This window comes from Onychomys torridus, chromosome 11 (genome assembly GCF_903995425.1).
Source record: "Onychomys torridus chromosome 11, mOncTor1.1, whole genome shotgun sequence".
Lineage (NCBI taxonomy): Eukaryota > Metazoa > Chordata > Mammalia > Rodentia > Cricetidae > Onychomys > Onychomys torridus.
This window is the reverse complement of record NC_050453.1, coordinates 5,413,459-5,439,395: the sequence shown is the minus strand read 5'-3', so window position 1 is coordinate 5,439,395 and position 25,937 is coordinate 5,413,459. Positions and strand designations below refer to the sequence as shown.

Below are 25,937 nucleotides of genomic sequence, written 5' to 3'. Positions count from 1 at the left end.
GAACCCATTTCCTAACTGCATATTTAGCTACTTAAACATCTGAAGAATAAATACTCTCAGAAAGTGTTTTAAAAACACACGCAGAGAAAAACCTGTGCTTTCCCCGGTTTAAGCAAAAGAACACCTGATGTAAATGGTCTGTGCCTTGTCTCCCCCCCCTCTTTTATTTTAAAACAAAGCTACAAAAGAACAATGTTCTGTTGAGCAGAATTCAGTAGCATTCTGTAAACATTAATTTAAGAAAATCAATAGACTCAGTGAGTTAAAGCCATATTACAAGATAAACTGGCCAGAGTGTCACTTTGTCAAATAGATTTTCCTTTTCCTCGGCTGGATAAAGACAGTTTCAAAATGGGGCAAACGTGTTGCAACCAAGGTTTGAAAAGTATGTGGCCTTCAAACAGCCTGTCTGTCCCTACTACAAAGCTGGATAAATACACTTTCAAAAAGATAAGATGGATATTTGGTGTTCAAATTTTACACAGAGTAAATTTTCTCAGGTGAGGAAATGTTAAGAGGTGTGTGTGTGTGTGTGTGTGTGTGTGTGTGTCAGAGAGAGAGAGAGAGAGAGAGAGAGAGAGAGAGAGAGAGAGAGAGAGAGAATAGGGACGCAGAGGGTGCCTTGGGAAGAGTTTCAGTTGATGTTTGACTTTTAAAAAGGAAAGGAAGAAAGAAATCTTTATTCATGCTGACCCCATGGGCAATAGGCCTTCTTGCCAAAATCCCAAAGCCAGTGTCTCCAGTGAGCTGCGGATCAGCGGGTTCAGCTGGTGGAAGCTTCTCCTAGTCTGCAGTCATCAGGCAACCACATGTTAATGTGGGAGGGCTGTGGGGGTTGAGGGAAGGGACCTGGACCCCAGGAAGGCACAGGAAGGATGATTTACCCCAGAGCCTCGAGGCTTCCGTCTGCTGGGACAAGTAAAGCGCTGCAGAGGTGATTAGAAAAGCTGGCCAAAGGGAAGCATGTCCCTTATTAGCGTGTTCCCACAGCAATGATCTGCTCTGGGCTTCTGGCAAGACCTGTGACCTGCTCCAACAGCACCCTGGCCTGTGTCAACGGCAAAGCCTGTGAGTCTACCAGAGGCCACTGGGGAAAGCAGCAGTCACAGGGAGACCAAGGAGGGAGGCTAAGATCCATGGAAAAGGACCAGAGGAACTGGACCTTGCTGTGAGGGCTGGGGCTAGACCGACACACACCTCCATCTGCACATCTCCACACAACAGCAGAGAAACACCTCTGCACTGTCTTTGTTTATATGATGTGTAGTTGCCTTCTAAAATTTAAGTACTTAGAAAATTCAGAGCTCCAGTATAACCTTTAAGATGTTAATAACATCACAGAAACAGGGACCTAGAGGATAGCATCTTAAGGAACTGTGGCTTCTGGGTAATAAAAAACATGTCTTACCATCATTTCTTCCTGTTAATCATCCATGCACACATTTTAAACTATGTACACATCCTGCTGTCAACTCCGTGGACAGATAAGAAAATAATAAACTCATCTTTTCTCTACTCCTGTTAAAGTTGGTGCTAGCACCCTGAGAGCAGAATGAAAATGTCTTTAAAGGTTTTTCCACACTGATTTTTGTGGGGTTGAAATTCAGTCCTGGAATATACTCGAAATAACCACTTCATTTGCTCCTGCATGGGAGTCTTGAAGTGATACAATAGGAAACCATACTTGTGATTTGCTGGAAGCAGGGCGGTGTATGTGTGTAAATTTCTCTTCCTGCTCAAATTCTTCATATATCTCAAATGAGTTAGTTTGAGTTAGAACTGACAACATAAGACAAAGTGCAAGAAAAGGCATCCAAAACTAAAACCAGGTACCTCCATCCATCTTCCAAAGATACAGCATAGAATTCTGAGATCCTAGACACCACCGGGAACACTCTGCCGAGACTGCCCACCTGTTAGGCTGGGCTGCTAAAGGCTAGACCAAGATGACTCCACCAAACCGCCACATGATTTTGTAGCTTCAGAAATGGGAGGGATCTCAGCCTACTTCATGTTTTTAGTAAGGAAAATGGCCCCCAACAGAGGTCGGCAACCTTAATAAAGAGTGGCTCTCAAATACATAAGCTTCTTTCTTACAACTGTTTGAAAATACAAAAGTCATTCATAGCCCAGGGGCTGTCAAAGAGACTGTCAGACCTGGCATGTCATAGTCAGACAACTCCTGTAAAAGCCAGATTTGAGGTCTACCAGATTTCTAGATGCCGAATGTTCTTTCCTTGTATGCTAATCCCATGGGTGCACTGGTTGTTCTTGGGGTGGGGGGAGCCGGGCTTGACTTACCCAGGTTCACCCTGCAAAGTCTTACCATTCCTCAGATATAGCTAAGGCTTCCCAAGCTGATGGGAATAGAAGTAATAAATAAGCCATACACAGAGGCTGGGGTGGATGGTAGTACACCGGCCTTGCCTGCTTTGATTAGGAAATGAAGAATTTCCTGCATGTAAAGGTTTCTTTGTGCTAAGCAGACCCATCTGCGTGCTTCTTGATACACCCCACCACTTGCTTCCATGCTCAGATGGGAAATTCGGCCATGAAGCCAACGGACCAGTTGCTCTGTAGTGCTAACAACAAACTGCAGCCTATGATATGTGCCCCTGGTGTCAAGACAAGCTAAGAGTTCTTGAGGTTAGCTTTCATGACAATTACCAGCTGAGATGGTTAAAGCAATCAGAGCCAAGCTCGGTACCATTCCTGGATAGAAGATTATCCAAAGTCAACACGGCCTAAATGCTCCGATGTTGTGCGAAGGGAGGCTGGGGCACAGATAATCCGCAGTGCCTCCTGTTCTGCTGGACAATGCATTACGTGATTGTTTTCAGCAGCAACTTTCCCTTCATAAGTAAGCCCTGCTTAGGCCAATATTAAAGCTGGTCTGCTTGCCCTGTGTTCCTGTGGCTGGAACAATAGGAGCAAAGTTCCGAGGAAGGTACTAGGTTCAGAAGGGCAATGAGGACAGCCGCTTGCTCGTGGTAAATCTGCAGAGACTGAGAGACCACCCATGGTGAGCTCTGCTGACAATGACTTAAGATACCCCAAATTGTCTTTGGGTCGTTTGTGGGGAAGGATCGGTTAGCAGCCTCCATTCCATCCATTGATTTTGACTACAAGATCTCTGTTCCTCCAGTGTTCATGGTTTGTTTACATCTGGGGAATTCCATTGGTCTTTACTTCACAACTACCCTCTGCAGAACTGAAGGTGAGCTTGGGGGAGTTGACCTTCCATCTTCACAGAGCTGACAAAACTCAGATCAAAGCTAACTGGAAAAACAAAATGCATCTCCCCTGAATAATGCATAGATTTTTTTTCCCTTAACATTATTACTGAACAGTACAATTTAGGAACCACTACAAGCCTTGAGATTGTAATAGGAATGCCACATCATGCAGAGATGACTTAAAGTATACAAGGAAGGTGTGTACAGGTTGCACATAAATGCTATGCCATTTTGTATCAGGACCTTGAAGACCTGTGGAAGAGCTGAGCTTCACAGACAACCAGCCCCAGGTAGACACAGAGGGGCCACCTGTACCCCAAAAGCCATTATGAGATGCTGATGACTCTGAAATCTCTCAAGAAACATGGCTTGGGGAAACAGAGGAGAGTTTCTAGGATAAAGTAGGGATCATTTGGAGGCCGGGGGGACTCTTCCCAACACCTAGGAGGACTTGAGATCATGCTGGGTGCCTTGCTGCAAGGCGCGTCCAGACGTCTACTCAGAGATCATCTCACAGATGTCACTGGTACGGCAGCTCCTGGTCTCTGGGTTAAAGGAGACACAGTGGCCCCGAGACCAGAGCCTTGTATCTTCCTCCACTCACTTAGTGTCTGGCCACTTTTGGCTTTTGCCTGTTCTCAGTGAATATATCACCTTGTGTTAACAGTCATCTTCAGTGGTAGATTTGAGTTGAAAATGGTAGGGTAGTCCTAGAAAAACAGAAATTTTGTATACTAACCCTAAGCAATAGAAAACACACAAATCCATGAGGATTTGTTGCCTGCCCACAACACACCCGCACATTTTCAAGGAAAAGGTAGAGATGCTACTAGAGAAACTACCCATCATGTCTTACAGTAGAGGCAGAACATCTCAATAGTGCTTAATCTTCCTGAAAGGAGGGGAGGTATAGAATAGTGGGGTCAGGTGTTGAGGTCTGCAGCTCTTCCTAGGACACAAAGATCCAATCACATGGGAGAAACCCAGATGAAGCCCCCACTGCTATCTCATTGTGTGGCTAGCCACATCAACCAAGTGAGCAGCAAGAGCGGCTGTGCCAATTCAGTCTATCAATTGCTTATCAATTTGAAAAATTAGTCTTTAGCATCCTAATAAGGGAATGTCCTCATCTCCAAGGGTGCTGTTGAGATTTGGATCTGCGAAGGCGGCCTTGGGAGCAAAGGAAAATGAGCACCCTGGAGATACTCACTGAGATAATGAAGCTGAGCAGAGTCACGGGGGTAGAAGTGTCCCCATGCGGATGCCATCTGGACTCCCAGGGCCTCGGCACTCATAGCCCATGGCTTTGAAGCATGACAGCGAGGGCTCCGGGGACTTTTGTGAGAGAATGCAGGATGTCCTCTACTCCAATGTCATGGCATTGCATGTCAGAACAAAGCTATGTCTCCTCATGTCCCTTTCCAGGTGAGCCTAGCAGAGCCCTGGGGAGGTGAGCATGGCCAGTGCCTGATCTCTCCTTCCTGCAGCCCCAGCCCCGCCTCCTCGCCCTGCATTGCTTTTCTGCCCTTCTCCTGGAACAGAAGCTCTCAGAGTCCTCAGGCAGTCCCAGGGTGGCAGGCAGAACCTTCACAGCCATGGTTGGGGCAAGACAGGAAGAACCACTGTCTCTTTTGAAAACCAGTTTTGCAATTGATTAGTTGACTCAATTCTGATGAGAGCTGTTTGTTAGCTGTTAAGGGATAGAAGGAAGTGATGCAATAATTGGGCTATTGATGATGTAGGAATGATGAGGTTCCATATGTGTCTATGTGTGTCTGTGCGCAAGTATGTGTAGAGGCCAGAGGTCAGTGTTGGGTATCTTCTTCAAATGATCTCTACCATGTCTTAGATAGGTCTGACAGCTTCTTTCACTTACATAATGAATTTTATTCCTTCTCATGCCCTCCTTCTCCCACTGCACCCCCCCCCCCCAAGACAGGATCTTTAGCTGAATCTAGAGCCCAGTTCAGCTAGACTGGAAGAGCCTCTGCCTGCTCTACCTCCCCAGTTCAGAACTACATCACTACCCTTCAGTCTTATCCGCCTCTCCAATAGTTCACTGTCTCCACTTTTACTTCTCCCTAGGACCCTTGGCTCCACAAACTAGTAAATGACAGGGCTTCTGTAGGGTTCACTTTGTGCTACTAATCCCACATGGGTGCACTGAATTCTCACAGCTCCGAGCATTCCCTACTGCTTCTCCATTGAGAGATGAGAAGGGTGAGCACAGAGAGGACAAGGCCCTTGCCAATGTTTCTAAGCCATCCAGTAGCAGAGCTGGGAGGAGCCCTGACTGGACTGGTCCTAGAGTGTACGTCTTGAACTTCTACTGTACCACTGGCCCAGCACCACTATGAGGACTTCCTCCCGAGAATTTTCCTAAGATTGCAAGGTGATACCGGCATATAAAATAATGACTGCTTATAAATAAACCTGTTACGTGTTACCAGATACAGAAAAGCCACACTTTCTCACCACCTTTGTTGATGTCACAGACTATTTCCCACAATGTCAAATGCCACAGTTTTCACTTACAGACACTCTGAGGACACATGGCAGCAGTGTGGACCTGGCCATTTTTTCTACTATTGGATATGTCCTGTGCACACAACTCCATCAACCAGAATGTGCCAAGAATCTGATAATCCATTTTCAAAGCCTAATCATACAGTCAGTGGGATTGTTTTAACCAATAAAGTACTGAGGGGTTAGGAATGTGGAGTGCATGGCTATCAAGTGCGAGGCCCTGGGTTTGGTCCCAAACATGAGAAAATAAATAAGAAGAGGTACCGAGATATATTGCTTAAGAACTCCAACTTCTGAGGGTAAGCTGGTAAAGCAGTCAAGAGAATGCCATTGGGTGTGTACAAGGGACAGTCTGAACCATGGCATGGCCACCCACACCAGGAATTCTGCCTTGTGCTTTAGTCCCCAAAGCCATCCCGGGGAATAACACGACCAGGCGGAAACACACTGTGCAGGGCAGCTGAAATGATCGGGGTGGCCCAATGACTGTATGAGATTAGGCTTTTAAAAAGGATTATCACTCCTTAATCTGTGGAGGTAAAGAGTACAAGGGGACAATGCTCACAGTCTACGGAATCAGGAAGGAAATAGAGAAAATAGCTATTGCCCTGTCCACAGGTCCCCAAGATCTACCCCCCTACAGCTTCAAGGGAGTCCCTTCCAGAGCCATCAAAACAGCTGACTATGTTCACAGCAGGTAATACATTCAGAGAATTATTCTGAAAACTGGTATAGTGTGACAACGAGGTTAAGTTTTTAAAAGGTTTTAACAAGCCCTCGAGTGATAAAACCAAAATGATCCAATCCTGGAAGGTACATTTGAAAAGTCAATCAATGATGGGTACCAGCCCCTCCTAACATGCTTGTGCCTAAGGCTGACATGGGGCTGGGTGGTCCAGGGATCCCTCCAACCTCCTCTCTCTTCACCTTGTCAGCCGGATTGTTCATGAATATTCGGAACAGGGCTCATGCATATTCTTGGGCCCAATTTTGGGATGTATTGGGATGTCTCAGGAAACCAGTTCAACAGAACAACTCATTCTTTGGAGGGAGTTCTCCTTAATCCTTACCAAAGTCTTTGTCCTAAGGGTAATGGTTTGACCATGAGCACCGTAAAAATCTGACTCTAACTATACCTTAAACTAAAACTGTACAATGCTGTGGTTCATATAGAGACATTTAGAACATGCTGCTCTGTTTAGGAACTAAAAAACGGTTAAATCTCAATGGAAAAGCCACTTGTCACACAAGAACCCAGATCAATTCATTCAAATTTAAGGGGAAATTAAACATACCAATTATATAGTCGTCCTCAGCCCAAGATATTAAGCTCTGAAATGGACTGTGGTTATGGGGGGAGGAGCCAGCACACCTTAGCAGACTCAGCTCTGCTGAGCACATAGGGTCTAACTTTCTAGAGGGAAGAGAATCAGCTCCTTCCCCAAACAGCCAAGGGTTAATCACTCCAAGCATCTAATAATAGGTGATTGTTTGGGGGTTGGGGAGCTGGTTACAGAAGGAGGGGCAGTGGATTCTGGGGAGGGGGGCAAAGAGTCTGAACCCATTTATAGAAAGGGAACCTTTAACAACATAGCCAGCTTTCAGATAATTGGTAAATGTGGCAATAAGCAGGATGGAGCACAGGAAACATGGAAAGGGGATGTGTGGAGGCTGAGAAGAGAAAGACTTCCCATAAGAGATATCTAACAACTCATGCTAACCTTGCCTGCCATCACAAACTGAAAGGGATCCCTTCATATCTTTTCAAATTGCAAGTTTGGGAAAAAACAAAAAACAAACAAACGAACAAAAAAAACGTTAGTCCCGGTGGTGGGGAGTCAATCAAAGTCACTCTTCATGTGGGGAGCAAAGACGCAGCAGAGGGGGGAGGGCTGGCTTCAGGGGTAAAGTGTCACCTTGTTTCTCCTTGTGGACTTTGGAGTGATCTGGGCAAGAAAACTGGGCCATCTGGAGTTCAGAAGTTGAGGAAAATGGGGAAGAAGCAGGAAGATGAACACACGTTCATCAGCCACACAAAAGAACGGAGCAGAAAGAAGCCTGGATTTGGGCACTCGCGTCTGGCAAGGAGGCCGGCAGCAGGGCTAATGAAGCATTTGCAGTGTGGGACGTGTGCCAGTGCAACAAAGATGTGCTGGGGCTCTGCAGATGTGCCAGGGCCCCCAGAGCAAAATAATGACATAATCACCATCAGTGTCACAGACCAGACTGTACACAAGGTGACAGGGGAGGGAGGCCTGGAATACACACAGAGAGAGGGCTTTCCATGGCTGCAATGACTGTGGCCCTGAGGGCTGGGACACGGGCTTCACGCCCCTGTCTCAAGTTCCCAGGTGGGGAGGGTGTCCATCTTTGCCTGGGTTCTCACCCAATTCCAGCTACCACTAATGAGGTGAGGGAAATCTGAGCGGCTTCAGGAAGACTCCGAGTAAACGGCAGAGGCTGACTATAGACAGACAGAGGGAGATGGAACACCAAGGAGTTGAGGGGGTGAACCTCTAATATCTGCAACTTCTGTTGTGTCTCACTCTGGTTACAACGTCAGGCACAAGGGAAAGAAAAACGTGCAAGAAATATTTGGGGGGAACCTGAAGCAGGCAGAACACAAATTAACCACCACAACAAAAAAGGGATACCCTGAAACAGAGGGTAAAAGCAATGGCCAAGCACAGGATGGCAGGCGGGCCAGCCCTGTTCATGTTTTAAACAAGATCTCCCAGCAGGCCCAGTCACCTGCCCCAGCGGCTCTTGCTCTCAGTAAGGTGGGTGTGTTAGTACAGCTGTCCGGCTTTTAAGTGACTTTTGTCAGTTTGAAAGTGAAAGTCTGTTTGAGAGGTTGAAAGAACAATAGCTCGGAGCCCGGAAGAAGAACTCCGAGCACAAAGGACTCCTACACCAGTGTCCCTTTTCATAGCTTCTCATGAAATATTCATAAGAAGAACTTTAATTTTTTATGACCCCTTTTTGGTTTGACTATATCACTTGTGTCAACGCCCACATTCAGGTTCTCCTTAAATACCGAGAGGTCTGCTGCGAAAGTGTTCCCAAAGAGCCACAGAGACAGCCGACGCTGGCCATCCTGCAGACGTGTCCATCTGAACAGAATCACTCTCGGGGACACCGATTTCTTTTCAATATGGCTCCCTTCAGCCTTGAAGCTGCCACGTGCTCTGCAGAGTCCGTTATTTTAAACCTTACTAATTTGCTAGTTCAACTCTTCGGAAGAACGGTTATATTTGTTTTTCTTGGCTTCCCCCTAGTTAATAGGAAAAAAGAAACAGCCTAATGATCAGTGTAAAGTCAGTTCTCCTTTCTTCCCAACAGCGCTTCCACCTTCCATCTTTACTTTGTATTTCAGCCAAAAATGGGAGGGGGCTGGGGAACAGATTGTATTTGTTTTATGTCATGTTACCAAACAACCCTGGAGATTGGCTTAAGGCAATCTTGGAGGGTGAAACCGTATTTTAAAACTAGAATAATCTACTTTCAAGAGTTAAACTCCAATGCTTCACCCAAAAAGGCTGTTTGGGAAAGAGTGTTGCCAGCTCATATGAGTAGATGGAAGAGACACCAGCAGATGATGGTTAGACATTCTGCCCGGTGACTGACGAGGAAGCAAGTTGTTAAAGCTAAATACTACACTGTGGGGGACAGTGAGAAAATTGGATTTTAAGTTGTCATCCAGGTGAAAGGGGAGCACAAGTCCCAGCAAGCTCTGGGCTTGCTATGTGAGTCTGTTTAATCCAAGCCACATACTCAGGCTGGCTTTCAATGTGGTGTTAGAACTTCTCAGACATTCAATCCAGGATGGACGGAACACAATAGCTCCATCTCACCAAAAGCTGCAGCTACCACCAGCGGCTCTCAGAAGGGAACTTGCGCTCTCTGTCCTATTGATAACCCTTTGTGGGATGAAGAAAGAGGGAGGCCAAGAGGACTGCACACCAGACAATAGCCACCCTCCACACTGTCCTCAGACTTCGCTCATCGTCCAAGGACAATTAATTAGGAAGGCCTTAGGGGTAGGCCAGAGCAAGAGAAAGCCCACCACTGCCCCAGTACCCTAACCACCACCTCTGTGCTGGCTAAATGCTTTGCCTGTTGGGGTACAGCCTCCAGGGAGCCAACAGATCATGGGGAGGGGTGAGCAGGAGAAAAGCAAAAGATTTTTTTGTGTGTGCGTCCGCCCTTGTATAATTCTATTCTCACTGTGAACTCATCCATACACAAAACACAAGGACAATTTTTTTTAAGAGAGAAAGAGCCACAGGGTAGGTTACAGTCAGAAATGGGCTCTGGGTGGTGTGTTAAAAAGGATGGTCTTTTCACCAAATCATTTCACAGAGGCAAAACAGACAAACACAAAGAGTTGAGAGTTTTTCTCCTACATTAAATGGAGTAACTGATAAGGTCAGACACATGATACCTAAAGACACGGATCCACGAACTCTTGAAGTCAAAGGGCCTCTGTGCGCCGAGGCACAATCTTTCAAAGGAAACAGATCACAGAACTCCACTGAACCCCCTTTAAACTTTATGAAGCAGGAGGGGAAAAAGCTCCAAGTAGGGAAGCTAGACAGAAGAGCCTTGAACTATTTTCTGAAGGAAAGATGAGACCCTCCCTAGGCCGCCACAAAACATCTTTTTTTTTTTTCCAAAGGCTCCTCTGAACTTTGATATGTGCCAAGACACTGCCATTGAAAGCTGTATAATTACGTGCTATAGCCACTGTAGAAAATGCTTTGTTCACCCCAACAAAGGACAATGAGCAAAGTGGAGCGACATTACGCGCTATCTTTTTCTTTAAGAATGTTGAGAAAGGTCACGGGATGCTATCACTAATAAAGCTGTTGAGTAAGGGGGTTTCAAAGTCGCTCTCACTGTGCGTGAATGTAGCCCAATGACAAAGAGAAGCATGGGGAGCTAAAAAATGCAATATTGCCAAACAGACCATAAATCAATGGGCCTCTTGCTTCATTATACTGATGAACACTTTGAGTCTCAGAAATAGCAAAGGAACGGAGCCTTGCACTGGATGAGGGTGTGCCCTTCAGCCCCACTTCCAACCTGCTGTCCACCCTCTCCTCCTCCTCTCCTTCTCTCTCCCCCTCTCCTATTTCAAGTGATCATTCTGTGGGACCACCTTCCCAGTCAGCCATGTGTGTACGTGTATTTAGGGATCATTTATTCAGTCTCTTAAAAGGTCCATTTGGCTTGTCACCAGTGAGACTGGCACAGGAAGGAATGGAAAGTGTCTCTCCTCCTCCTTGCCACCCACTAAGAGTGTGTTGTGTAAAGCTTGTTTAAATGGCTTGGTGGCTTTGAGGCCAAAAGACAGCAATAGTGGCAAAGGGTTTTCAGTCATGTGCCAGCTAGCCAAGCCATCGCTCATCTTTAAGCATCTATTTGGAGCAGAGGGAAGTGTTTCCAAACTCCACCTGTTTTCCTGCTCCTTTATAGAAAGGCTTCTAAACTTACTCATTCTGCAGGGTCTGGCTGGAAGCAGGAACAAGTTGGGTAAGGCTAACTTCAGTATGTGCCGAGGGGTATGGTGGCGGTAGGGTCTCTGGGGGAAGACACGCTTTCATTTTCAGTGTCCGAGAAGAAAGTCAGAAATTACATAAAGAATTCCACAGAAGCATCCTCTTGCCTATAATGTGTTGTTAGAGAAATGTCAAGCCCACAGGCTCTGTGATGGGCATACCCAGGGGCATGCTATGCCTGTTGCTACCGTAGGAAGTGGCATTTACTAACCCACTAATGAATGAATCAAGTTCCTGGTTCTTTTTATTTCTAAGTCTTCCAGCCTCCAACCTGAGCCCTTAGCAAGGGGCAAGAGAGATTAGTCAGTCTTATTGGGAACTTGGATTCTGCCTACAGGTTGACTAACTAGCCACTGAGGGGCCTGTGAGGGGGCCCTGCTTTCCACAATGGAATTACTTCATGGTACCCACTGAGAAAGTGGGCCCCATGTGCCGATGCCAGTTACCACATTTTCTTCTCAATTTATACCTGTGTCACCCCACATCCCCAGCCTCTGCCTCATCCTGTCCTCTGAGTTACACTCAAGAGGTGGCTGACCAAGGCATCATAGTCACACCTTGACTCTCTGGGCTCTAGATACAGTGAGATTAACCTCTGAGTTATATGGGTTAGGCGCCAAGCTTGAATTCTTCACAGACTGGTAAAGTAGCTTTGGAAACTGACAGAGATCATTACCTTCCTTCCCCCACAGTTGAGAGGGAAACAGAAAAGCAATAAGATCTGACTTCATTGGTCCCGAAAGTCAGAAGTATGGGTATGATTTAAAAACTGGAAAGCAGTGCCAAACCTCCTTTCCCTGCCCATAAAAAATTTCTTTTGGAAGCCCTTCAAAGTGAAGGGAGAACAAAGCATAGAGATATACAGCATCACACCTGGAAAGATGGATTTCTTGTTGCCAATCTCATTAAATGAGAGACACAGGAGTGAAAGATGCTGCCGAAATTGCACACCTTCTTCCACACACCTTTATAAACTCTCGTCTAGAAATGACACATCCCGGGCTGTGGAGCTGACTCCCCTCCCGTTCGTATAAACCCAAAGTGGCGTTTCCCGTTCAGCGTCTTCTTCCACATTCCCCTGGGTCATCTCAAACTCTCAACACCCTGAGTTTGGATGCTGTGCCAAGAGTCCTGGCTAGTGTGAAAGCCGATACAAAAGCAGAGTAAGCTCTCCTGTCACTTAGAAGGTCCTGATTCTGAAGGCAGGAAGGGCAGAGCCCTGCACGCCACTCCCTCCTGCCTTACTTCCCAGTAGGCCAGGAATGGGCAACCTCTCTGACCTGCAGAGCCAGAGGCAGGGACTGAAGGAGACTGGTGCTAAGCAATGACAGAGTGCCGTAACAGTAAGACAGGCTGGAGGGTGGCACTAAGAGCCTCCCAGAAACCAGCAGCAGGAGAGAGGAAAGAAGGAAGAAAATGTCCTAGTACCAAAGGGGAAAGTCAGGGAGAATCCCTGCTCCCTGCTCACTGTCCATGTATGGGCTCCACCCACTTGGAATCATCTAGAAACCAATCAAGCCTTGATCTCATTGTTCTGTCTATAACTTGTCACTGCTAGTGCCCCCAGTAGGAAGTTAAGGCCATGAATCCCTGCAAAGGACATCAGTAAATAGCCAACAGGTGCTAGTTATTTTATTATTGCTATATACAACTGGTGAGAAAGGTGTGTGTGTGTGTGTGTGTGTGTGTGTGTGTGTGTGTGTGTATGCATGTTTATGCCTGTGTTTCTGTGAAGACATGCGCATATGTACATGTGGCAGTCAGAGCTTGGCATCGGATGCCTTCTTCTATCAGTCTCCATCTTATTTTTAAGACAAGGTCTGTCACTGCACCTGGAGCTCATGGTCACTATGCTCCAGAGATCTGTCTGTCTTCCCACTCCTCCCCAGCTTTGACATGGGAGCTGGGGATTAGAACTCAGGTCCTTGTGCTTGTCTGGCAAACACTTTAACAACTGAGCTATCTTCTCCAGCTTAGGAGAAATTTCAAAATGTAACCCATAAGATGTTGGATGGTTTGTGCAACTAATGGAGGGAGAGCCTGCTCCTTTGTACTGACCGGATCTCTGAGCATCACAGTCATAACGCTCCTCTCTCTACTATGCTGCATCTCTGTTTAAAATTCTGGAAAGAGACAAAGGGTCTATGTTTCCATCCTCCCCTCTAGCTTATACTGAAGCTACTGGGTTATTTTAGTTGATGTTAAGAAGAGAAACTTCAGTGCAAGAGTGAAGCTGTGTACACTATCATCCCAGGCATTCGGCAAGAGGTGCCGGGGCTACTTTTGGCTCGCAGCCACAGCCCACATTGGCAAAGCTACAGAGATAAGAACAGTGGCTTTTTAAGCATCTCACTTAAGCAGTGACCTCCATGCTCAAAGGCACAGAAAAAGAGGGACCCCTTATCTGAAGCGTTGTAAGTCAATGTGCCAGACTTAGAGGCTGTGTTAAAACTATTTAGTGGTGTGTGTGTGTGTGTGTGTGTGTGTGTGTGTGTATATACATGAGTTTGTGTGTAGAGTAGACATTTCTGGAAAGAACCCATGTTTTGTTTCTTGTTTTTTGGTTTTGTTTATAAGTAAAGGAGGAACCAGCCTCAGAATAGTCCAATAACTTGCCCAAAGTCACATGAGAAGTGACAGGATTCCTGCCTAGGCCCCACTCTCCTTGCAGAGAAGCATTCTTAAAATAGACTGTGCAGATAAAGGCTAGGTGGCCTGGCTGGAGGTGGATATGATTCACAGAGAAAGAGCTATCAGATGGTAATCATATGAAGGAGGCTTTGGATGATGCTAAATGGAGCAGCTTGCTGGGTACCTCTTGATGCCAGTGTCCCCGGCTTGTGTCACCCTGCTCCTTGTGCTGGGAATAGGGGATTACATTTCAGCAGGTAGATTTAAGTGCCCTGAAGATCCCAGTGTGCATTTGAAGGACCTGTCTCCTCTGGCACAAGTTCAGAAATTGTCTCATGAGCACTAGGTAGTCTTTTTATGAAGATTGAGGCACCGGCTCAATGAGTATTTATTATAATAGAACATGATTAATCACTAGTGCACAGCAGTAGCTCTTGGTGCGGTCTTGGAAGAGACAGAACAAGAAGCTAAGTTCTTACACAAGATTTCTTCAAATATCTAGCCACTGTCATGACCTCCAGCTTTGGAAGGCAACTTGTTTATTTATTTATTTTTCAAGACAGGGTTTCTTTGTGTCACAGCCCTGGCTGTCCTGGCACTTGCTTTAGGCCAGGCTGGCCTCGAACTCACAGAGATCCACCTGCCTCTGCCTCCCGAGTGCTGAGATTAAAGGCACGAGCCACCACTGCCCAGCCTGGAAGGCAACATCTGCTTGTATATTATTCTGTCCACACAATCAACCAGTGCAATGACAACTGAAACTTTGGAAACATAGGTTTTAAGATTTAGGAGGGTCAGATGGCTCAGTGGATAAGGTCACTTGCTGCCCAGCTGGATGACCTGAGTTCTGTCTCTGGGACTAACATACTGAGAGGAGAAGATAAGACTCCCACAAGTTACCCTCTCCTCTCTCCATATTCTCCACATCTCTCTCACACAGTAAATAAGCAAATAAAAGATAGTGAATCTGAATTCCAAGAATCCCTATTTTAATGTATTCAGCAGAAGAAACATTCCATTTGCAACATGTGTGGCAAGCAATGTACTGGTCTGGGACAACAGAGATGCAGTTGGCAGCTTGCAAGATAACCATTCAAGCCGGGCGGTGGTGGTGCACATCTTTAATCCCAGAATTTAGGAGGCAGAGGCAGGCGGATCTTAGTGAGTTCGAGGCCAGCCTGGTCTACAGAGCAAGATCTGGAAAGGCGTAAAGCTACACAGAGAAACCTGACTTGAAAAACCAAAAAAATAAAAAATGAATAAAATAAAATAAAAATAAAAAAGAAGGAAGTTTTTTGGTTTTTTGTTTTGTTTTGTTTTGTTTTGTTTTTTTATAAAAAGATAACCACTCAAACTTTCAAGGAAAATCTTGGACTTCTCCTTTGTGAAGCTTGCATGCTCCGTTCTTTACAAGCCCATAATTGATCTGCATTGCCCAGAACAACAGGGGGCAGATCTGGGGAGGAATGAACAAGCAGTGAGATTACTACAGGGCTCAGGTCTCCTCACAGACAAATCCAGGCCATAGGAGTTCCTCTTTGCCTTGACACAAAGATGTGTCTGGGCATCCCTGGGTACTCATTTATAGGGAAAAAAAACCCAAAACAACAAGAACACTAGCATAAGGTCCCTTAAATTCCCACCCTCTCAGTGGCACAACATCGAGCCAAGAAGATGGAAGGCATGACCAACTTTATCAAGTCACAGCCGGTCTGGTCTAGCCTCTCCCAAAGGTTGTCTACAGAAGTCTCACCACACCCCCACCTCCAGCGATTGCTGCCCAGGCCAGCAGGGCTCAGCAAATGCCGTGGTGTGCATTGGGAACCTGCTCTTGTGGACTCATGCAGTCATCCTGTCGATGAAAACTGTTTGTCGAGGCTCCACATCAGCTTATAAAGAAACACCTGCCTCACAGAGACATGTCTCTCATTGTTGCCCGGATATGGTTTCCTGGGAATTGTCTGCATCACTTTGCACACGGCTAGATTGTACTCATATGCAAGAGTAACACACAAGCTACTCATCCCTTCCAAAAGCAAACACAAATAAACACCAAAGCAGGGCTGGTAAGATAGCTCATTGGGTCAGTGCTATTGCTACAATGCCTGAAGACTCCAGCTTGATTCCTGAGATCCACATGGTGGAGAAAGAAAGCCAACTCCCACAAGATGTCCTCTGAACTTGATGTCTGTCCACTCTACAAAAGAATACCCCACACACACTTACACACATACACACATCCAAGGCCGCACATTTGTGTGCACATACTAAACAAATACATAACAATACAACTAAAAAATTTTAAGCAAAAAAGACGTGAATGGATCTCTTGAAATATACTTAGTAAATTCTCATACCACTTTCCCCCCTAAAGGAAATAGGTAAGGTGGAAATCACAGAGTAAGTCACCCACCATTTCTAGACTACTTAAGTAGCACCTTCTGCAGTTACCATTGCACACAGTATGTACACTTCAGCTCAGCTGGTACCCCAGAACATAAATGAAACCATCCTATAGTTGCCCTTTACTTTAGACTTTTTAGTCCCCTTTCCTGCGGCCAACTGAGTCTTCCTTGTAAGCTGAGATGGGGGACGGGAACGGAATGGCTGTGGGGGAGCCATGTGATTCTCCTGATTGCCTGGCACACTACTGTGTACACTTAAGTAAGATACCATCACAAAAGCAGATTTAGAATCTTTCCCAAAGAGCATGAAAATAAATAATGAAAAGGGAGATGGCCAAAGCCTGAAGACTGGCTCCTACCTCAAAATCATTTGCTTTGTTGTAGTGCATGTTGAGGGCTCGGTACAGCTCACAGTCTCTGGTGATGGACAGCTCTTCTGTGCTGGTGACCCCATCATTGATGGCTTGACGTGCATACTTCTCCATTTGAATATAGTAAAACTCACGGAAATTGCTGAACCACTTGATGAGCTGGGAGGTAATGCATCTGTTGAACTGTTAAATTTAAATGTTGAAAAAGGTGAGCATGCTACTGCTCTTTTGTTAGTTGAGTTTGCTTAAATATCAGAAGCATTTTTAAAGTTTCACTCTCCGATTTACCTGGAAAGGTAGGTGTTAAGTTCCAGCAAAATGGCGGCAAGAGGAATGAACATTCTCACAGAGTATTAGAGAGTGTATCAATGACAAAAACCACACCACTGCCCTCTACACTTCAAGTGGTGAACCCATATTCTAAGTCAGAGAGAGATTGTCTTTTATTTAAAGAAAAAAACAAAACAAACAAACAAACAAAAACCCCAAAATACAAAGAACTATGTTCTACCTTCAGTATAGTGCATGCGTCTGTCTACTGCATGGAAACACAGTTGTTACTTCCAAGCTCCAGTGTTGATCAGCACCAAGACCATGACTTCACCATTGGCAGAACATAGTGTATGTGTGTGTGTGTGTGTGTGTGTGTGTGTGTGTGTGTGTGTGTGTGTATGGATGTGTGTGTGTATGAGTGTACGTGAGTATGTGTGTATGGATGTGTGTGTGTATGAGTGTACATGAATGTATGTGAGTGTTTGTGTAAGAGTATAAGTGTATGTGTGTGTAGGAAATGTTTGTGTGTATAGACTGAACACAGGGCCCCATGCATGCTAGACAAATGCTCTACCACTACAGTAAACCCTAGCCCTGTGTATGAATTTTAAATAAGATTTTCTATCACTACATGATAATCTTATTTAGTGAAGGAAACCTGCTTTTCTGTAAAACGGTAGGACTGGGTTTTGCATAGGTTTTCGTGCTATGTGAACCCATGTCCATCTTTCTGTAATCCATCCATTTTAGAGTTTGCCTACAGTATTTACTTCCAGTGTGGCCTGGAGAGACCCCGATACCTGTTCTATGCTTTCTGCCACCAGCACTGGAAGGCCCATGGCCCTTTCCCTTGATGGCCGTGCTGCCTGGGAGGTGTGGTTAAGACACAGTTCACAGATGGCAGAGACAGGACCTTTATTACTTTTTTTTTTTTTTTAAATGCTATGTTACTATAGCATGATTGGGCTTTAAAAGTCTGTTTACCCAGGTTTCCCAACAACCTTTGAAATGAAGATGTCTTCCTGGATGGGCAAATGGTCCCATCCTTATTGACTTCTTTCCTTACGAAAAAGACAGGTGTGTCCTAACTTGCCAAGTCAAAACCAATAAATCCATCGCTTTCTGTCAGGCAGGCTGACAGACACCCTGCCTTTTGTCATCAGGGCCATTCCCTTCCCTGGGACCCCAGAAAAGGGTATACATCCATCAAAAACCAACAAGGAACACTTATCAAATCCTGGCCCTGAGAATATCCAGGCTGCAACAGGATGACAGCTGAAGTGTGTATGGGCTGTAATTACTACAGAAAGTTGTCTCTCTACTAGCAAAGATATTAAGTGAATGAAAATTTATGACAGAGAATGGAAGTCACAAGGAAACAGAAGCGGGGGGGTGGGCTGGTGCTCCTCCCAAAAGGCCATCTTGCATCCTAATTGCCATGGAGTTGCAAGGGCCCTTACAGATAATTGACCAGAAAATGATTAAGTCATCAGCCAACCGCTTCTGCTTGCAAGAGTTCAAACATGTACTTAACCTGTCCAAGAATTATATTTTCACTCTGTGCGTCTGCTCTGTCTCCATTCAGCCTTGCGGGGAACCCGATTAGAAAGACAACTGAAGGACCCCCGTTATCTGATCTTCTGGTGGCCGATTTCAATAGAACTTAAACCCATTACGATTTGCTGAACTTGGACTTCTTTCCTTTTTATCTGAGCAGTAAAATACACTGTCCAAATTTCCAGACACTGAGATAAGGCCTACAGGCCCCCGTGACGGCTAACTGTTCCTTTTTAATTCTTTTAGAACAAGAAACAAAACATTACAAAATGATAGCAGGCTGTGCACTGGGGAATGAAAATTGCTTTGACATGGAGATTAGGCCTCTGTATTGTTACAAGACATTGTCTCATATGGACAAGAGTACTGTAGGGGAAAAAATAGAGGGGCATTTTTTTTTTTCTAGAATGGTCATGAATGACCTAATGGAGGTGGACAAAAAAGTAAGTGCGCTTGCCATTATGTACGAATGGGACAGAAAGGGAGATTTAAAGCATATTGTTGGAGGCTGGAAATACCAGAGAGAGAGAATGGGCAGAAACAACAGACTCCAAACACGACATAGGCAAAATGAGCAGTTGCCCAGAGCTCCAAGAGCCGGCTTTCCACTCCACCAAAGGGAAATGAAATGTGCTGGTTTTCGTTTCTGGCTAAGAGCAAAACGCAAGTGGCCCAATCTCCAGATCTTCAAGCAGAAGGAGGAAAAGTATTCAACTTTAAAAGAGTTAATTCCGTGCGCTCCGCGTAGTGCTTTATGAGCAAAGGATCAATTGTTCTATGAAGGCAAGCTCTGTAGTGCACTAATGTGTTACTGCAAAAACTAATCGCTTCAATAAAGAGGCTGTGTTTCCAGAGTGTATGAGTCCCTGTGACTTTGATTAATACTTCCCACGGGACATCTCAGCCTCAATATGGGCTGGAGAAACTTCCTAAATATTCAATGAGCATGGTCAAAAGATGTATAAAACAAATCAACCTGACACCTTAATCCGGCGAGGCAGCAGTTGACTCCAGGGGTGGAGGGAACGAGATACATCATTTAACACTGCAGGCTTGAAAGGCTGTGAATGCCCGCTCCTCAAAGCTGAGATGACACTGAATCTGTTGTACTTAGTGGTCTAGGAGTTATTAGTGTGTACGTTAAAATCATCCAGTAGTGAATGGGAAGCCAGGGAGGCCCTTCCATCCTGGCATCTCTTGCACATTCATGAACCTGTTCTCAATGGGCCTGAAAACAGGATGAGCAGAGCCTCCTGCCTAAGTGTCCTTAGGAGGGTGGAGCTGGATTCTCTGAGGGAAAACAGAACTTTAGATTCTCACTGGAGCAGTTAAACCAAGGCATCCCAGGATTTGCCTCTTGTTTCCACCGTTCCTACACAACATCTCTGAGTGCCTGTGATTCCCTTCTAACTCTCCTCTTCCGGGGTAACTGAGCGCATCTATTGCCTTCCACGGTGGAAGCCACATGGAGCTGGTCAGCAGTGCTCCAGGCCTGGAGGAGACATGAAGTCATGTGTCTCACTCAGTCTCAGCTCACCTTCAAGAGCTCCAGGAAGGATGGACTCCATCCAACACCTGATCTCCCGCTATGGCTATGACAGACATCTAAGTAACACCTACCTCGAGAAATTAAATAGCTTCTGCATAAACTCTTTCTCTTGATTGTTTTTATTGCAGAACTAATGCATAGTAACTATTGGAAGTGGAAATGGCTCAACAATTTGAAAAAGTATATTTTATTAGGGTTAGGACTTTTTTTTTAGATGAATGTGCCAAGCCAAGTGTTGTATGTCTTTTCAAGATAGTGGCATTTCTGATGAAATTCTAGGGTCCCTTCCCCAATTTCTAGGGATCTCTCAATTCTGAAGTGGTTTCTTGAATCTTAACTACAATAAAAAATTTGCATTGTGTAGCCTTAAAAAGACACAGATATGACTGTATGTAGATGTGATACAGCATAATGAGCCTATGTTTGTACATAACAGAGAACAACAGCCTTGGAGTCACCCTAACTTTAGGGAAGTCTCAGGCTACTCGTCGCTGTCCTCTGAAAGTTCTGAAGCATCTCATTTAAATGGCCTCATGTGCCCGTCATCCAAGGAATACAAATTCATTTATTACTAGCCAAATTGAAAGATGTAATTAGGAAAGTTTAAAATGTATAATTCATTCCAAAAAATGAAGAGAAACGACCTTCCCTGGCTTTCTGCTGTGGGTCACACATGCTACTGCTTCCTTTCATTACAGAGGACAATTATTATTCAACTAAACTCACATATACCTTAGCTGCCATCTCTCCTAGTGTGGCTAAAGTATGGGCAGAATCTGTAACTGAATATTAGTGCTTTGAAAAATCAAACATTTACCCAGGTATTTTATTGTGGCTTGGACAGGGTAAGTAGTTACTTATACAGCTGGTTTACTGGGTACGTCTGCAGGGATGAGACATTTCTGGTTTTCAGATCTTAGTCCCTCAGCATTTATGCAAATAAGCAGAACCTTGAACACTTTTAATGTCTGTATCTACTCTTGAGGAGTGCTGTTTGGCTCAAAATAGCTTGGGTTCTTCCACCCACCTATCCCACCCCCTCCCCCACCCCCTGCAGAAGGCTCATTTTGCTGCTGAGTGACCCTGTGTTCAGAGTTCTTCAGTCAGTCTCTGGATGGAAGGTGCTATATAAAAATATATGAGGCAATGTCATAATGTTATAAAAATGCAACAGATCATTTCAGTAAGAGAGGTGAATCAGGAGGTAACAAGACGCATACATGTGTGCACACAGTACACACAATTATAACCCTCCTTGTCTCCTTAGAACCAAAGACAGGTTGGCCAGGTCCTAGAAGGCTTTCAGGCATATCCAACTGACAATCAAGGATATCTATGAATATGCCCTAATTTATTTTAAAACATTATGAAAATTATTTGTGTGTGTGTGTGTGTGTGTGTGTGTGTGTGTGTGTGTGTTTATCACTACTGCTAAACTAAAACTCAGTTCCTGAGTATGAACTTTGAGAATGTCAGTGTCCTGCCCCAATGTCAAAAGGTTGGGCATGCCTGTAAGTGAGACTAACACTGGCTAGTCCTGAGCCACTTGTTCCAACCAATAAATCTATTGTAGAGTGCCATCCAGCAAATTCAAGTCCTTTTCTGACCCCCTATGGCACCAGCTTTTTGTGTGCCTATGGTTCCTTCTTCAGCTTTGGGCTACCATCCCCAGCCTGTCCAGTTGGTTGGTGCTGGATGAGGGAAAGAACACACCTCCCACGTAAGCAACACAGCAAGAGGGAAAAGCTGACGTGAATGCACAATTCAGAAGCAAACAGGAAGGAAAACAAAATGTCTCCCAAAAGCCAAATTAAGCATTAGTGGCAGAAACTAACAAACTGGCCTGCAAAACCACAGCCATGGGTTCAACCTGAGCATGAGATGCAGGCAAGCTGTGAGTGAGGGAGGGAGAAGAACAGGCACATCTCGGGGGCTTGTGAGAGTTTGACTGAAGAAATCATAACTTGTATACACTGAGGTAGGCAGGGGAAGGACTTGGAGGGAGGGACCTCCCAACCCCCCAAACCAATCTCAGCTAATGTAATGTTTATCAAATTCCTTGGATAATGACACTGTGAGTGCCATTATAATCACCAAAAACCCAGTCTATGTTTTTTTAAAAAGTTACAGATGATTAATACAACTTCAAGTTGATGCAAATAATTACTTCAAGCCCACATACAACACACATGCATGCATGTGCATACACACACACACACACACACACACACACACACACACACACATGCGCTCGTGCACAGAGAAAACCAGGAGGTCCCAGTATTCTGTAGAACGAGGGGGCTGCAGCTGTAGGCCGACAGCTTTCATAGCCTCATTTGAATAATGTGTCCTGAATCTGTCACTTTATTCATCCCCCTTATGCTCAGTGTCCTCTACATCAACAGCAAATTAAGTTGTAAGTAAGAGACAATCATCACTTTTGTTTTGAAGCAGCTACTGCACAGAGAATTTCAGTGTTCCCTCCTTTCAACAGGGGCAAAGGAGGTGCTAAGAGTTAACTTTCAGAGGGAGAAACTAACAAGAACAGAAACAGTTTACTGTTGCAGAGGGGGTTAGTTTTTTTGTTTGTTTGTTTGTTTTTGGTTTTGTTTTTTGTGGAACATCCAGGCATTACCAGTGGAGATTTCATCCAGGAAGCTACTAAAACATGTAAAGACAGAGGCAAAGTCTCCTGGACTGCACTGGTAACACATGTGACTTGGGAAACATCCCTCAGGTCTTAAGAGACAAATGGTATCTTTGCATCACACCTTTAAATGACAGGACAAGTACAGGCAGTCATTCACATCACAGGAGTAGCCATAAGTTGACCCCACACGCATCTCCATGAACTCCTGAGAGTTCAGATCACCGGTGCACCCACAGACAATGAAAGATGGGTAATAAAAGCAGTCCCTACCTTTACATCAGAGAAGTAGGTCTTCAGCATGTTGGAGCTGGGGTAACGGGTGTAAAAGAACATGAGCTTTGCCTTTTTCAAGTGATTGGGCGACAACCCTTCCTGCATGTAGGATGCAACCAGTTAAGGCACAAACAAGGCGAAATGAAAGGGGCTAGCCTTCCTGTCCCCATCTCCACACACACTCAGAGGTCTAGAGTCCCCATGAGTAGCCCTGGGAAAGCTGGGTGGTCATCCATAGAGACTGTGAAATCCATCACTAACTGGTCTCCTTGGGCTCAGAATGCTCACCACCTGTCTTGGATTGCCAAAGGGAATGGTTAGGATGCACAATTCAGTTGCAGATTCTTGGCTACTTCCAGATGAGGATGGCCAAGCCCTCCTCCCCCATTTGAAGTCCAGTATGCTATCCATACTGTTCACTTGTTGCTAAGGAGACAGACCTGCCTAACACCACGGCAGGAGTCTAACCTAGGAGCTGCCTTCTTTCTCTGCAGTTACCATTCTGTTTGCCCTTTTCTGTACACACTGCAGTTTACCACAGAGCACCACACTGGCCTAGGCAAAGCCACACAGCTCGTTATTTTGGACATGGTTATGCAAGCTCCAGGTTCTCACCTGCAGCGCTGTCACGGATTCAGGACTCAGTTTCTCCCTATCTTATTTGATTGTCTTTGAACTGTTCCTTTGAAAATAACAGTTCAAACTTGGGAGGAGTAGTCCGGCATGAGAGAACAAGAATGGAGGTATTGCCTTTGTTAAGGCGACGGCTCAACGCTAAATACAGTTTGCCCGTCCTGGATTTATAGTTAACTCCTTTGAGAAAGGCACAGTAGTTGGGGGCTAACAAATCAATACATGTGGGTTAGCAGATCAATAAGTAGCCACTTACCCCAAATAAGAAGGCCTATAAATCTGGAAACATCATCACCTTTTAGATCTGTAAACAGTGGCAACGAAAACAGTTCCCAGGAGAATGGGAGGCTAACCATAACAATCCAGGCTGCCTGATTCTCTCTCAGATTCTTGGCACTCCTCAGCAGGCTCCGAGCTGGGATGGCTCTGGTCACATCTGTGCCGCAGCCTGGCCCTGCCATTTCCTCAGCAAATTAATGGCTTTATAATTTATCAGAGATGAAGATGCACGTGGAGAAAATCAATGTGGTCCCCCACAAGGTCAATTAAGGGTCCTTCCTAGAGGCTCCTCTGAGGACTCTCTCTTAAAGGAGTGGGAAAAAATAAAGGTAGAAAACAGAAAAGAAAGTGTGGTGGTGGTGGTGGTGGTGGTGGTGGTGGTGGTGGTGGTGGTGGTGGTGGTGGTGTGTGTGTCCCACACAGACTTAACTACCCCGGGAAAATTTCACACCTTAGGAAGAAAGGTCAGATAAACAGAGACATTTGGGAAAGAGAACAGGTTCCCAGTGACCTCCATTAGGCACTGCGAATTGTAAGAATAGTGGGGAACCAGGAAGGATCTGAAGATTCATAATCAAATTAATATCGATAAGCTCTTGACTACTCCTGATCAAACACTCTGCATGAATGTGTTCTGAGGACATCCTCCTTTACAGCCTATGAGTTAAAGGAAAAAAAAAAAAAAGATTAGCGTTGTTTTTAAATAGAAAAGTTAACTGTTGTGGCTCTCTGTGTGTGTGTGTGTGTGTGTGTGTGTGTGTGTGTGTGTTTAACTGAGAATAAAAACTAAAGAAAGAAATTTTGATTTTTCTATGTACAAGCCAAAGCAGCTTAACTGGACTTGTGTTTTTGTTTAAGGTCCTTAATGATTACAAAGACGATAATTTATGACTGACATACTTGTTGTGCCAAGGAAAAGCTGAAAGGCCCTCTCGTAACCTCCATTAGACTGACGGAGGCAACGAAAGGAGCCGGGCACTTCAGGACCATCTGCCCAAATGGATAAGTGAAATCACACTTGCAAGCTGTCTCCCAGCCTCATGATAAGAGTTTTAAGTGAGCCCAAACTTGGATGAATATCTTCGATCTGGGTTCTAATCTTTTCTTTCAGAGGGCCCTGCCTGTGATTCTAAGTCCCGAATCTTGTAGATTTGGTCTCATACAAAAGACAATCTGTTTGGTCGTGTGTCTAAGAGAGGCACAAGGATGCCCAAATACCCTGGGGCTTTCCATGCATCTAAATTTTGTTAGGATATTTTAGCTTTTTGATTTAAAAATTCCATTTTTTTTAAATCAGAATTTAGAGGCTTTTTATTTAATGAAAGAAAAAAACATTATTCTGATTTGGATTGCTCAAGTTTTTGTTTCAAGATGTTTCTGGTAGGTAATACCTGGCACCATCTGCCCAAAGAGGACACAGAACCTGTCTCTGTCCCTCTGGATCCTTGTGTAATTAAGATAAAAATCTCATAAAATATATGTCTCTAATAAACTATTAAAAATAGCTAATGAAACATTTAAAAGCCAGCAGTTAGATAATCCTCTTTTTCCCCTCCTCAAAATCAATCTGAACTGACCAATTGGTTAATTTCCCTTTTAAGTGCTTGTGCTGAAAGCAACAGCTCTTCCAGGAAAGCCCGAGCTGTTTCCTGGATACTTACACACGCACAATGACTCACGACGGAATAGATTCAGTAAACATACAGCTGTACTGAACACGAGCTAAGCTCCATTCAAGGCCAGGGAAGAAAATGAGCACAAATAAATATTAAGGAGGTGAAGGGGTGGGGGAGGGGAGGGGGTGCAAACAAGCGCTGTCCCGGCAGTTCACACAGCTCGCCTCAATTCTCTGAGCCTCAGCTTTGTGAAGACAGATGACATTCAATTCTATGTGTAATGCAAAATAGACAATAACCGAAGAAATTTGAGACGGCTGCCAGGTGTAAAAAAAAAGAAAAGGAAAGGAAAAAAGAAAAGATGATAAATCCATAAA

General features: G+C 44.9%; 1 protein-coding gene across 4 annotated transcripts in view; it reads right to left on the bottom strand.

Annotated features, from left to right (window-relative positions):
- Prox1 (prospero homeobox 1) overlaps positions 1-25,937 on the bottom strand; it is a 52,691-nt gene that overhangs the window by 12,690 nt on the left and 14,064 nt on the right. For all 4 annotated transcript variants that reach the window (XM_036202176.1, XM_036202179.1, XM_036202177.1 and 1 more), the window contains 2 exons: positions 23,030-23,137; positions 16,719-16,913 (listed from right to left, as the gene is read on the bottom strand). In XM_036202176.1, the coding sequence (XP_036058069.1) occupies positions 16,719-16,913; positions 23,030-23,137 (303 nt within the window). The remainder of the gene's footprint in view (positions 1-16,718; positions 16,914-23,029; positions 23,138-25,937) is intronic.